Source organism: Tenrec ecaudatus, chromosome 18 (assembly GCF_050624435.1).
Source record: "Tenrec ecaudatus isolate mTenEca1 chromosome 18, mTenEca1.hap1, whole genome shotgun sequence".
NCBI lineage: Eukaryota > Metazoa > Chordata > Mammalia > Afrosoricida > Tenrecidae > Tenrec > Tenrec ecaudatus.
Genome location: NC_134547.1, coordinates 14,239,139 through 14,253,410, shown reverse-complemented (window position 1 = coordinate 14,253,410; position 14,272 = coordinate 14,239,139). Strand labels below are relative to the sequence as shown.

Here is a 14,272-nt window from a genome sequence, read left to right as displayed (position 1 = left end):
GTCTGGGGTTAGTTGGTGTCTTCACACTGGTTACATTGGTAAGAAAGGGATGCTGAGCAAGGCTAAGTCATCTGACGAAGGTCACAGCTGGCAACCCCAGCACCCTGGTTGGTTGGTCCAGAATCCGGAGCCCTAAAGCGACAGCCTGGCATCAAAGCCCAGTAGAAGCAGTCATGGACACCACCCCGCCTGGGCTGCAGGGTGGTGTGGCCCTGAGGGGGGCTTTGAGGACCTGGAGGTCATGGAGGACCAGGATTAAAATTCCTCCCAACCTGTGCTTTTTAGCAGTTGCTGAAGTTCTCCAGACCCTGGAATCCAGACAAAAAACCCCCCATCCCCAACCTCTTGTCCTCTGAGAATCAAGCCTTGGTCCCTGCAGTGTGGTGGCCCTTTCTCCTGTGTTCTCCCAAATGATTGGATGGGGCTATGCAAATGAGGTGGTGTGGCCCACCGAGGTGATAGAGCAGCTTACAATGAAGCAAATAAGGTGTCTGAACCCCCCTGTCCAGGGGATTGACCATCTTCCTAGGCTCACGAAGAGCTTGTGCAGAGGTGGAAGTGGTACCACAAGACCAAGAGAGCTAGGAGGCTTGGTGGCAGTACCTCAAAGGCCTAAAGAAGAGGCCAGCCCCTCAAAGTTTGCTCTGGTTGAAGAACTGCATTCTAAGCCGTTCCTGAGCCTGAGTTGTACTGTTTCTAAGTTCTCTGTGGTCACTGTCAGGAAGGGCTAGGGCGATAGAGAGTGCTATGGGAGGAATGGCAAAGGCAGGGCCAGTGTGAAGGTCAGGGTGGAGGCCAGCCTGACCTCTACATATGAATAGGCCTTGGGTTGTGGTTCTTGATTCACCATCCCTCCCCTGGAGTCAGGGGTGGGGGTCAGATGCCTCCGCCTTGCTATTTACAGTTCAGCGACCCAGTGATCCACAACTCCAGCCCCTCCTCCTCCTGGGTCCAAGAGTCTAAGCCCCCAGCCCTTTCCTTAGACCTAGAAATTCAGACCTGTAACCTCTTCCCTCAGGGTCCAAGAGTTTCAGCCCCTGGACTGGGAATTCAAAGCCGTACTCCCCTTGCCCACACCAAAGAATCCAGAACCCGGAACACTTATCTCAAACCTGAGACCAGATCCCCCTAACTCCGGACTCTCAACTCCTTCAGACTGGGGAATCCAGGCCCCCAATTCCCTTCTCTCCCACAACCTGCAAGTCCAAGCCTCACTAGCTCCCACCCCAACTTTTATACATCAACCAAAGCGGAGGGAGGGGTGTTCATGCTTAATCTACTCCCGTGCCCAGCCCCTTCCTCGCCCCCCAGGATTGAGGGGAGCTTCCAGGGTTACTAAGTGAATGTCACCTCCCTTCTTTGGGGGTGGGGGTGGGGAGGGGGAAAACACGGACCACAAGGTCCTCCAAGTCCCACCTCCTTCCTCTGCCCTCCCTGCAGAGTGGGTGGGGACAACCCACCCCGTGACAGGGGGCTGGCCCAGAGGGAGGGGCGGGACAGGGCGTGGGGGGGGAGCCCTATAATTGGACAAGCCTGGCATCCCCAAGTCCTACCCAGACCACGCTGAGGCGGCAAAGAGCTTTCATCCCCGGAGCCGGTGAGACGCAAGATCGGGGTTTTGGGGAGGGGGTGTCTAGGGACCTCGGGGGCCCAGGCAAGTAGGAGGGGAAATAGTGGGGGGTGGTCCTCCGAGGAGAGCGAAGGAAACTCAAGCTAGCTGCTGGCTGCGCGACTCCTGGGTCAGAACGAAAGCGGGAGCAAGGGCTGGACCAAGTGTGGGGGGGCTGGGGTGCCCCGCTCAGCCGAGAAAAGCCGTTGGGTGCATAGACACCCAGGGTCGAGCCACAGCCAGGTACATCCCAGCGTCCGTCACTGTCCTGGACGCGGCACCGACGACTGTGCCTTTCCTTGGCCAGTGACCTGCAGGGCGGTGGGGAGGGAGAAGGTGCTGGGCGCGGGCGGCGTGGCTAGCTCCTCAGTTTGCTGGAGGACTTTTTAAAAGTCGGGGTTCAGCTAATTGGCGAGATCGGGGAGGTTGGAGATGACCGTAAAGGCGGAGCGAGGACTGTTCCATTGTGGAATTGGACCGGGACCCAGGCTGCAAGTGGGGGTGGGGGTGGAATTTGACCCCAGGCAGAGGAGGAAGGGATGTTGGTCCACCTGGGCTGGGGAGATAAGAGACACTACGAAGAAGACCCTGGAGGGACCCTTGTTGGAGGGGAAGGAGGGTGTTTGGGTGGGGGCGGGGCTCGGCTCAGGTCTGAATTGTTGATGGACGGCGCTCTCCACCCCTAGACTGACCAATCGCGGCCGGACGATGAAGGTCCTGTGGACCGTGTTGGTGGCGGCCCTGCTGGCAGGTATGGGGATAGGGCTTGCTCACCTTCCCTGTGTCCTCCCCTCTTTCAGTTCAGTTTGTTTTCAGGATTGTCGGGAGCGGGGCTCGATAAAGGAAAGCCGGCACTGGACAGACAGGACGGCAGTAGTTTTCTGGGGTCTGGGAAGTGCTCCGCCTTGGCGGGGTGTAGTCAGTCTCTCGTTCCCGTTCTGCCAGCAATCCTTTAGACCAGAAACAAGACCAGAGTCGCTGGCCTGGCCCTGTGGGCTTGCGAGACTGTAACTTCACGGGAGTAGAAAACCTAGACTCCATCCCCCCACCCCTTGCCCCTCGGCCCCAGGAGCAGGTGGTCGTTTTCAACTGCTGACCTTGCAGGTGAACACCCCAAAGCGTAACCGCTGTACCAACAGGGGTCCTCAGCGACCTGTTTGTTTTAGGGGGGAATGTATGTGAGTTTTCCAGCTCTCAGAGGTTTTAGGTAAGAAGTACTTATAAGTAGTGGGCACTGGATAAACACCGGAGAATGCTGTTCTCACTCATTACCCCCACCTCTCCCCCCCATACACCCACCCGTACCCACCCACACCCCGATGTAGCCCTGCATGGACGGGAGAGGGGGCACGGTCATTCAGTCAATGCTTGTCCTGAGATTAGCCACCCCCACCACCAAATTGCTCCCCAAAAGACCCAGGAAAATCTGGGAGCACCTACTGTGCACCAGGGACCTAATCAGCTATGAGCTTGCTCCCTACAGGATGCCGGGCCGACCTGGAGCCCGAGATCGAGGTCCCCCTTGGGTTTGAGCAGCCTGGGATGCAGGGCAGCCTGGCCTGGGAGCAGGCGCTGAGCCGCTTCTGGGACTACCTGCGCTGGGTGCAGACGCTGTCCGATGAAGTACAGGAGGAGCTTCGCAATACCCATGTCACCAAGGAGCTGACGTGAGTGACCCCACTCCTGCCCTGCTGAGCCCCAGCCTCCTTGGGGCTCTGGGTTTCCCTCTGTCCCCATCACCAACTCTTAAGAGTCTGGATCTCTCTGCCTCTCTGGGTTGGCCTCCATCCTTCTTGCGGTCTCTCACACAATTCCAAAGAGTCCCTAGGTGGTGCGAGTGATTAAGGGTTGGGGCTGCTAGCCAGAAGGTTGTTAGTTCCAGTCTGCCCCGAGGCACCTGGCAATTTGCTGGAAAGGCCTGGAAAATTGCTATGGGGCAATCTACTCTGTAACGCATGGGCGCGCCAGGAGTGGGCACCGGCTTCGTGGCAACTCGCGGCAAGCTTCTTTCCTCTTTCACGGTCTTGCCCCCAGCCCGGTCTCTTTCTCATCCCCGGGTGCCCCACTCGGCCTGCAGGGTCCTGATGGAGCAGACCATGAAGGAGGTGTCCGCCTACAAGTCGGAGCTGGAGGCCCAGCTGGGCCCGATGGCCGAGCAGACGCAGGCACGCGTGGCCAAGGAGCTGCAGGCGGCGCAGGCGCGCCTGGGGGCCGACATGGAGGATGTGCGCAACCGCCTGGCGCAATACCGCAGCGAGACCCAGGCTATGATGGGCCAGAACGTGGAGGAGCTGCGCAACCGCCTGGCCTCGCACCTGCGCAAGCTGCGCAAGCGGCTGCTGCGCGACGCCGAGGACCTGCAGAAGCGCCTGGCCGTGTACCGCGCGGGGGTCCGCGAGGGCGCCGAGCGCAGCGTGAGCGCCTTCCGCGACCACCTGGGGCCCTTGCTGGAGCAGGGCCGCATGCGGGCCGCCAACGTGGGCACCCTGGCCGGCCAGCCCCTGCAGGAGCGCGCCCAGGCCTGGGGCAAGCAGCTGCGCGGGCGGCTGGAGGAGATGGGCAACCGGGCCCGGGACCGGCTGGATGAAGTGCGCGAGCAGGTGGAGGAGGTGCGCATCAAGATGGAGGAGCAGGCGGCCCAGATGCGCCAGCAAGCCGAGGCCTTCCAGACCCGCCTCAAGGGCTGGTTCGAGCCCTTGGTGGAGGATATGCAGCGCCAGTGGGCTGCCCTGGTGGAGAAGGTGCAGACGGCCGTCAACGCCGCCAAGGCCGCCCCTGAGGCCATCGATAATTACTGAGCCCACTCCTGCCCCGTGCCCTGTGCCATCCCCCCGCCCGGCACAGGAGGCTCTGCCCCTGTTGAATAAAGAATTATCCGTTTCACAGCAGCTTCTGAGCTGGGAGTGGTTTCTCACAGCTTCCTCTCCCTCAGTGGCCTCCTGGCCTCGGACCAGCCGCCTCTGACTGAGCTGTGTCTGGCTCCACATTGCCCCTCTCTTCATTTCTCAATGCTCCTTTCTGATGTCTTACCGGGCGGGCGGGTGGTGGCAAACAATGGTGGGCTCCTGGATCTGAAGGTTGGCGGTTCCTACCCACCCAGAGGTAGCACGGGAGAAAGGCCTGGAGATGAGAGTTCGACCATGAAGACCGGACGCTGGACACCATGGGCCGCTGGTGGAGTCTGGCCCCTGGGAGTCCCGTTTTCTGTTTCTGCTTCCACCCACTTCTTTTTTCTTTTTCATAAATCATTTTATTGGGGCGCATACAACTCTTATCACAATCCATACATACATCAATTGAGTAAAGCACCCTTAGACATTCGTTGCCCTCGTCATTCTCAAAATTCGCCTTCCGCTTGGGTTCCTGGAATCAGCTCATTTTCCGTCCACCCACTTTCCCTATGGTACATTCAGTGAGGGTTTTGTCCAACAAAAGTGTATGCACATTTGGATTCAATGCAGCCACCCGAAACACCCCGCCCCCGGACCATCCCATATCCATCCATACACTTCCTGCCTGTGTCTCCTGTTTCCAATCTTCCCTTCCCAACCTCCCTTGGGCACAGGGGTACAGTGTACAGTGGCTGATGATTCTACGGGGGGAGGGGGGCACGAGTTCACGGGGGGTGGTTTTGTTCTATGGTGGGGGTGAGCTCCCTACCAGACCTGAAGGGCTTGTGGGTGGTTCTAGGGGATGCAGGTGGGGGGGTGGGTAGTGTCCCGTCGGTCTCCATGGACTCCCCCCGCCCCCCACCAATGCACTACACTTTATTGTAGTGAGATTAGCAACACATGGACCATGTCAGCAATGTTCTCTGTTCACATTTGCATTCCACGTTCACTTGTTCTCCGCCTGTCTAGTCTCACCTGGCCAATGACCCCTCCAGGCAGGGAGTTCGGGACAATCAGTCCTTGAATCAAACAAACGCAGCCCTCTGCCCAACTGAAGATGGCGACATCAAGTGACACCAAATGACCCGCGGACGCCAGTGTCCTGACGACGGAGCCACTGGCCGCGCGGTGGGCTAAGGACTGGGCGGCCGGCCTTTCAAACCCACCAGCCCCTCGGGGCCAGGGGCAAAGATGAGGCTGTCTGCTCCCCGTAAGCAGGCACAGACTTGGAACCCCTCTGGAACACTGCTCTTGTCCTCTGTGCCTGCTATGAACTGGAATGGATTGGGTGGCGGTGGATTTTTTAAAATTCTTATTTCTATTCACTTCGGAGTCTTCCCTCCCTCTGTCTCCCTCTGATCCTACCTCCTCCCTCTCCTGGCCTCCGCCCCTTTTTCCAGCTTCCTGTTTTTCTCTCCTTTTCAACAACAACTTTTCTCTCTTCTGAGATTTCTCTTGCGGAAGTGGGGTGGGGCGGGGCGTAGGGGGTGGGCCCTGCTGGTATCTCTCCCCCCACTCCCCTTCCCCTTTTAGTCGGGAGTTCTCTCTCCCATCCTACTCGCTTACTTGTAAATCTATGTCAGAGAAAATCCAAAAGGGATTAGGATTGTCATCGGAGTTCTAGTTCCCGCATGCACGGGCTTATTCCAGACAAGCCTGGACGGCGTATCTCTGTGATCAGCAGGTAGGTCTACCGACACCTGACATGGTCTGTCCTCGATGAAAACAGGTCTGAGTGGCCTTAGGTGGCCCCTCCCGCCCCCGCCAAAAGAAGAGCCAATCAAAATAGGGGCTTCCTTGGGGATCCGCTGGGCGTGGGAGATTCCAGGCTGAAGGACCGGCTCAGGAGGTGATGGTCACTGTTCTGGAGGATTCCAGTGGAGTCAGATAGGGGCTAGTTCCTACCGGAAGTTGGAAGCTGGTAAAAGTTAAAGAGTGCGCCAATTCAGGCCCCAAAACGAAGGGGGTTACACTTAAGAGTGCGGGACACCTGGATTGGCCCAATCGAGCCCAGGTGGGCTTAATTCAGCCAATGGGGCCAACCAGCATTGTCCACCCCGCTTCCCAGCGGAAGGCCCCCAAGAGGCCGGAACCCACAGACTGCCCCCATCTCCTTCTCCGGCTGCTCCGCTGCAATTGCTCCCAGCCTGAGGTCGGCACGTGGGTGTGCAGTGCCCTGTGCTCAGTGACCGTGACACCTGAAACTTCTTCTGTCCTTTATAGAAACCCTGGATCACAAGCTACGTGCGAAGCCAAGGACCGCGGCATCTCCCACCCGAGGAATCTAACAGTCACCTTGACAGATGGTTCTAGAAGGGCAGATGGGACCATCCCTCACGGGAGGGCTTAGGAAGGTTGGGGGGAAATGGCCTGGAGGAATGTCCTTCAGGACCACCCACCTGCTCATTCTTCCAGGGGAGCAAAGACTGCCGGGCCAGAATTTTATTGGGAAACCTTACTCCATCCATCCCTGATCTTGCTCCCTCAAAGCCGTTACACTAACTCATTAGAAAGACACACAGTGGGGAGTCCCCCCCTCCCTCCCGGCCCGTCGAGTGGACACCAATCCATAGTGACCCTGCAGGACAGGGTAGCACGGGCCCCGTGGGTTTCTGAGACTGGAACTCTTTACGGGAGTAGAAAGCCTCATCTTTCTCCCTCAGAGCGACTGATGGTTTCGAACGGCTGACCTTACAGTCAGCAGTCCATCATCTAATCATTAGGGTCATCAGGGTATCAAGAAACAGTAGCTTCACATTTTTAAAAAAAGTACAGTATATATATATAGCAAAATGTTATTCCCACCTTCCCCCGTCCCGGCCCCACATGGTCAAGTCTTCTCTTGCTCTGATCTCTGCCGGCCTCTCCATTCTGTTTTTGCCCTGCTGGAGTGGGGGGGTGGGGGATGGGACTGGGGGGCGGGGAGGGTGGACACGCCCTCCACCGCCCCGGGGAAGGAGGGTCTCTGCCAGGGACTGGGTGAGAGGTGGGAGTTGGCCGGGCTGAGAGGGCCTCAGGCCCTTCCCTCCTCCCCCACCCCCTCAGTTCTCAGAGCCACGGGACACGCTGAGGCTGGAACTTTTTATCTTCTGGGCCAGCAGTTCTCCTGTGGCTCCTCCTTACTCTCAAACTGGCTGGGTGTCCCTGGCAAGGCCTTGAACCCCGCTGTGGAGGCGCCCACCCCCCACCCCCCACCCCGGGGTGTGAGTCATCCTTTATCCCGCACCCAGTGGGTGAAAGCTCACAGGCAGGGGGCTGTCACTGAAGCCTTGTCCTGCCCAGCCCGGTTTCCTAGAAGTCCAGGAGGGGGGATGGAGTGGGAGGGGGTTGAGCTATGGCTCCCCCTTTGAAGAGCATCGACATTGAGCCCCTGAGAGATTCGACTCATTTTCCAGGCAGGAAGATGGTCAAGCAGAGAGGGGTGCCCCACCACACCACAGGGACAAAAGAGGGAAGCAAGGCTCTGGGGGAAGTTGTTTCTGGAACAGAGCTGGCAGTGGGTGCTGGGAGGGGGATGGGGGGGCCAGAGAGGAGCTGACCCCAGCAGCCGAGGGTGAAGTGGGGGGAGGGAGGTGCCGGGGTGGTGGGTTGCGTGTGTAGACAAAGAGGTCCCTTCCTTTCAGCAACTTCCTCAGTCCCCCCTAAAATGCACTGGACTCTTCCTCAGTTTCCCGCCACCTCACCTCACCACACCCCACCCCCTTCCTTGCAGAGGTGGGTGGGAGGAATGAAAGATCCCACAGCTGAGAAGGCCCAACCTGTCCAGGGCTTGAGATTCCAGCCGAAAGGCTGTCAGTTCGAAGCCACCCTGAGGCCCCCTCCCACGTCAGAAGACAGGTGAGATGTGCTTCCTGTAGGCCAGGGCACTGTGTGGAGTGGGGTTGTCGCCAGTCGGCAGGGATCCCCCCACCCCCTCAGCTGTGTAACAAACAACCGCCCCCAAGAGGGTTGGGCGGGGAGGCTCGTGCCCTGCTGGGGTGGGGCGGACAGCAGACATCTGGTGGACTCGGGGCTCTGCTGCAGGAGCTGCTGTCCCCGAAGGAAGGCCAGGGGGTGAGGGGTGAGCGGGGTGGCTGACAGGGACTGGAGGTGCTGAGGGGGGCCACACTAGAGGACTGTTGCAATCCTAAGAGAGTTGGGATGGATGTCTTCCATCGCTTTCACAACCGTTCCCCCTTCACCCCCAGCTCTGACACGTGGTGTGTGTGGGTTGTGGCCTGGGGGGCTGCTGGGGAGCCCACACAGCCTCCCTTCCTCAACAGCCCAGCTGGCGGGGAGTAGGCCTAAGGGGCGGGGTGTGTGTGTGTGTGTGTGTGTGTGTGTGTGTGTGTGTGTGTGTGAAAGAGAGAAAGAGAGAGAGAGAGGGGCCTGGCTGGAACTGAGTACCAGACGTGTGTGTGTGTGTGTGTGTGTGTGTGTGAGAGAGAGAGAGAGAGAGAGAGAGAGAGAGAGAGAGAGAGAGAGAGAGAGAGAGAGAGAGAGAGATACCTGGCTGGAACTGAGTGTCAGGCGCGCGCGCGCGTGTGTGTGTGTGGTGTGTGTGAAAGAAAGAGAGAGAGATAGGCCTAAGGGGTGGTGTGTGTGTGTGTGTGTGTGTGTGTGTGTGTGTGTGTGTGTGTGTGAAAGAGAGAGAGAGAGGGGCCTGGCTGGAACTGAGTGCCAGACGCGCGCGCGCGTGTGTGTGTGTGTGTGTGTGTGTGTGTGTGAGAGAGAGAGAGAGAGAGAGAGAGACCTGACTGGAACTGAGTACCACATGGTCAGCAGGGCAGAGGGACCCTGTGAGAGTGGCTAGGGGCAGAGAGAAGCATTCCTGGTGGTTACACCTTGGGCTGCTAACTGCAAGGTCAGCAGTTCAAAAGCACCCGCCGCCCCAAAGAAGCAGAGAGGCTTTGTCCTCCTCTAATGAGTTACACAAGTCTCGGCCACCCATGGGGGCAGTTCTACTCTGTCCTAGAGGGGGGCTGTGGGTTAGGAGTAAGCCAATCTGGTAGTTTACCTAATGTGGTGTCAATTTGAGAGTATTAGAAGGAAGGGGTGGAGTCTGGCCTGTCAATCAACATCTAACCAATGAGGTCTTTGTGTGGGCGTGGCCTTCTCCTGAGAATTCTGGGAACTCCTGTATTTCCCCCTTGGAGGTGGGAGACACGTCTCTCTCTGGGCTCACTCCCTTGGAGATGTTCAACTGACAATGATCACTCTCCGAGAGATGCTCTACTGACAAGACACATGACGCTGCACCCGGGGAGCTGGAGAAGCCACATGGACCTACCTTGATGCAACCAGCCCCTCTGGAGCCGGAGAAGCCACATGGAGACCCCTGCCAGTGCTGAGATGCTTACAACGCCCCTGGATCCACAAGACTTTCCACTCACTGACCTGTGATCTTCCTGCATTCAGCATTGTTGCTTGTATTTCGTGAGTCTGAAGAGGACTTTATGGGCTAATATTAGACTTATGGACTTGATCTAGACTGGGCTGGGACGTTTTCTCGATGTACAATTACCCTTTATACACAACTCTCTCTTATACACATGAGTGTCCATGGATTTGTTTCTCTAGTTTACCCAGACTAACAGAGGATGTTTACCAGGGCCTCATGACTTGGAGACTTGAGAACTTAAGGGAATGGGATGTGAGGGGCTCTGTGGAATGGTTTGTGGGGGTCGGGGGGGTACACATGGGCTTGGAAAGGCTGAAGGTGTCTCACCCCCTCAAAAAAAAAGACAATTAGAGGATTGTTAAAATGCCAGGTAACCCGGAGGGAGGTGTGAGGTGCAGGTGCAGGCTGTGGGAGAGTGAAGGGCTAGTTTGAAAGAGAGAGGAGGCAGGTGGGGAGTGGCAGTGGAGTACAGGGAATCTGAGATCTCAAAATTCAGAGGCGCTTGGGGGGTGTGTGTGTGTGTGTGTGTGTGTGTGTGTGAAGAAGGCAGTCTAAAAGCAGAGCCTGAACCCCCTTTCAGAGTCTCCACTTGCATATAAAAGCTGCCTTTTCAAGCAGTTCTTCGAGCCCAGTGTTGAGTTAGGGTCCACTGTGTTTCGCTCACTCAACCCAGGATCTTCCCACGGGATCTGGTTCAGAGTAGTTGGTGGTGGAAGCCGGGCACCGTCTAGTTCCTCTTGGGCTCTGGGTTGTGGAGGCGAACGTTTGCGGGGGTCCGTTTATCCAGGGGAACCAGTTGTTTCTATGCTATTTGTTCGGAATACTGAGAACCACACACACGCCTTGAAAAGGACAGTTCAACTCCCTCAGGCCCAGCGTGTGCCGCAAATCATGATCTATTTCCAGAGGGCCTTTCCTGCAGGGGGGATGGGGGTGTGTGTCAACCAACTGCAGGCTACAATTGCTTGGGCCTGAAGGGGTTTGATGCACAAGTGTTATCGGTGGATCTAGTTAAGGGACTCTCAGTTTCCATTCCACTTTTCCTAGCCCTCTGAACTTTGTCCTCTGTAGGTATCTTTTCTTTAAATCATTTTATTGGGGGCTCCTACAGCTCTTATCACAATCCATCCATCCATCCATTGTGTCAAGCACATTTGTACATTTGTTGCCATCATCCTTCTCAAACATTTTCTTTCTAGTGAGCCCTTGGGATCAGCTCATTTCTCCCCCTTCCCCACCCTCCCTCCCTGATGAGCCCTTGACACTTCATTAAAACATTTATTTTCATGTCTTACACCAGTGGTTCTCAACCTTCCTCATGCCACGACCCTTTAAGACAGTTCTTCATGTGGTGGTGACCCCCAACCATAAAATTATTTTCATTGTTACTTCATCACTGTAATTTTGCAACTGTTATGAATAGTCATTATAAATATCTGATATGCAGGATGTATTAAACGACCCCTGTGAAAGGGTCGTTCAACCCCCAAGGGGTTCGCCACCCACAGGTTGGGAAACGCTTTCTTACACCAACCACTGTCTCCCTTCACCCACTTTTCTGTTCAGGACCAGTGGTGAGAGTGGTGATACTGGGAGGGTGGAGGGAAGGTAGGGTAGAAAGGGGGAACCGATTACAAGGATCTACATGTGACCTCCTGCCTGGGGGCCGGACAACAGAAAAGTGGGTGAAGGGAGACGTCAGACAGAGCAAGATATGACAAAATAATAATTTATAAATTATCAAGGATTCATGAGGGAAGGGGAGGAGGAGCGGGGAGGGAGGGGAAAAAATGAGGAGCTGATGCCAAGGGCTTAGGTGGAGAGCAAATGTTTTGAGGATGATGAAGGCAATGAATGTACAAATGTGCTTGACACAATGGATGGATGGATGGACTGTGATAAGAGTTGTATGAGCCCCCAATAAAACGATTTAAAAAGAGAGAACTGGAACAAGGGCAACAGAAATGAGGAGAAGGACATCGTGTTAGGCTGGGTTTTCTTTCTTTCTTCTTTTTTTTTTGTGGAGGGCTGAGTTTTCTTGATCCATATACAAGTTACGCATGAGCACAATGAAGTGGTCTGGAATTCCCATTCTTCTCAAGGTCAACCATAGACTGTCATGATCCACACACCCAATACCTTGGCATAGTCAAGAAAATACAAGTAAACTTCTTCCTGGCATTCCCCCCTACCCCCTTTCTTTCCGGTATTTTTATATATTTTCAGCCAAGGCTCATCTGACATTAGCAATGATTTCCCTTGGTCCAAGTCTACTGCATCCATCCCGAACCTCTGGCCCCTGCCTATGTATGTACTGCCGTACCTATTGCTGGATGATCTTCGGCGAAATTTTACTTGCATATGAGCTCACCAGCCACCATTGCCTGTCAGTTTGTCCTACTGTGTGCAACATACCGTGGCTGGTGCGTTGTTGTGAAGCTGGAAGCTGTGCCCCTGGTATTTCAAAGGCCAGCAGGGTCCCCAAAATGAACAGCGTGTAGCGTAGCTTCCAGAATAAGAACAGACAATGAAGATGGACTTGGCTCTCCCCTTCAGAGCTGTTGAAAATTGCATGCATCCCTTCAAAGCATTCTACGGGCCGTGCCATTAATTTAGCCGGTGGCATAGAATTTAAAGCACAGTTGAGAAAAGTGAGACAAATATAAGCCAGCTACGAACCCCAATACACGAACGGTTAACTTGTACAGATTAAACTTGTGACTGGACACTATCTACGCAAGCAATGGGGGTTGGCGATAGGGCGATTACGCTTTCCTTAATAATCATTAACAGTGACAGAACCACACCTACCCAATTAATACGTGTCATAATCAAGCAAGGAGGGCATTAAACTCCTAACTAGAAGGCAGTCCCGCCCCGTCATTCATTGTGAATCCTCAAGGCAAGAGATCTGAACTAATGTCCGACGACCATCAGTTCTAGACTCTTGAGATGGCAGATGTCTCCCACTTCCCGCTCTCGGGAGCTTCAGCCTGAAGTCTAAAGGCTACAGGTGAGTTTGAGGTCTTACAGCCCAGTTCCCTTCGTGGGGTTTCCCCGTCGCGTCCTTCTGGGGGGGCTATGAAGGAGGTGGCGCGCTTCTAAAGAGCAGTCCCAATGGAATTGTCTTCTATTCAGCAGACTCTGGCCAACGGTGCCACCCCTGCCCTCTTCCAAGGCCTCCACCGCACAGGGAGGCAGGACTCAAGAGATAATCGAATTTTCTATCGGACTTTTGTTTTTTCAGGGGACGCGGGGGGTTGGGGTGTTGAGGGCAATCAAGGCAGGAGTCGTCGGCCCAGGGCCCGTGGCATTTCAGTGTAGAGCAGGGACCAGGCTGTAGCGTTTGTCAGTCCTCTTGGTGCTGGCGAAGAAGGTGGCTTGGGGGGGTGGGGAAAGAGGACCTGATGCAAGGGGCTTAAGTGGAGAGCAAATGCCTTGAGAATGATTGGGGCAGGGAATGTATGGATGTGCTTTATACAATTGATGTATGTATATGTATGGATTGTGGTAAGAGTTGTATGAGCCCCTAATAAAATGTAAAAGAAGAAAAGAGAAAAAAATGATTAGGGCAAAGACTGTACAGATGTGCTTTATACAATTGATGTATGTATATGTGTGAACTGTGAAAAGAATTGTATGAGCCCCAGTAAATTGTTAAAATAAAAAAAGAAAAAGAAAAGGAAAAATAAATAAATAAAATAAAATACTAAAAAGTAAAAAAAAAAAAAAGAAGGTGGCTTGGTTGTCTTTTAGTTTCTGGGGAAGAATGCCCATTGGAAAGTAGGGAATAATTTTGTGTGTCCCCCGCCCCACACACACCCTTAGACGGTCAATGCCACCTCCTAAGTGACTCCCTGAACTCTCCCCTCCAGGGATCCATGTCCTTCTCCTTATGAGAAAAAAGCAGGGTGTCTTATTGGCTGAGGATTTAGGAAGAGTCCTGGGCTCCGTGATCTAAACTCTGTGGCTCAGTGTCAGACCACCTTGAACGCACAGCATCTCCCCCTGACTTCTTCCATGGCCCCGCCTCCTCTTCCTACCAACCCTCTTCCCACAACGGCTCCACCCCCACCCTGTGGTCCCCGGCTCACCCCATGGGGCTTTGTATGTTCCCTGCCTTTGCCACAGGTGTTCTCCTGCCGGCACCACCATCCTCTCCACATATCCCTGGTTCTTCATACAGTCTCAGGACCTTTGGACCTACCTCCACTGGGAACATTCTCCAAGTTTATTGTGCCAACCTGGCCAACGATAAACACATGTGGGGTTAATTGAAGGGCGGAGGGACAAATGGCTCTGTGAGCCTCGCCTTTCTAGTTCTCTGATCTCTTGCTTTCTGATGGTCGGACCAGGGTGCGCTGCCTTAGCCAGTTCCCTGCTTCAGCTGGC

At 55.1% G+C, this 14,272-nt stretch overlaps 1 protein-coding gene across 1 annotated transcript; it reads left to right on the top strand.

Moving 5' to 3' along the window:
* The first annotated feature begins 1,505 nt into the window (after positions 1-1,505).
* Positions 1,506-4,492, top strand: APOE (apolipoprotein E). Its single transcript, XM_075536256.1, has 4 exons — positions 1,506-1,597; positions 2,296-2,360; positions 3,093-3,276; positions 3,687-4,492. The coding sequence occupies exons 2-4, from the start codon at positions 2,318-2,320 to the stop codon at positions 4,405-4,407; spliced, it is 948 nt and encodes a 315-aa protein (XP_075392371.1). The 5' UTR covers positions 1,506-1,597; positions 2,296-2,317; the 3' UTR covers positions 4,408-4,492.
* The last annotated feature ends 9,780 nt before the right edge of the window (positions 4,493-14,272 follow it).

Bases quoted from the DNA above. Each gene is read 5' to 3' on its own strand.
- APOE (XM_075536256.1), top strand. From the start codon at position 2,318: ATGAAGGTCCTGTGGACCGTGTTGGTGGCGGCCCTGCTGGCAG. The intron at 2,361-3,092 runs GTATGGGGATAG...TGCTCCCTACAG, and splicing joins GGTGGCGGCCCTGCTGGCAG to GATGCCGGGCCGACCTGGAG. The intron at 3,277-3,686 runs GTGAGTGACCCC...CTCGGCCTGCAG, and splicing joins CATGTCACCAAGGAGCTGAC to GGTCCTGATGGAGCAGACCA.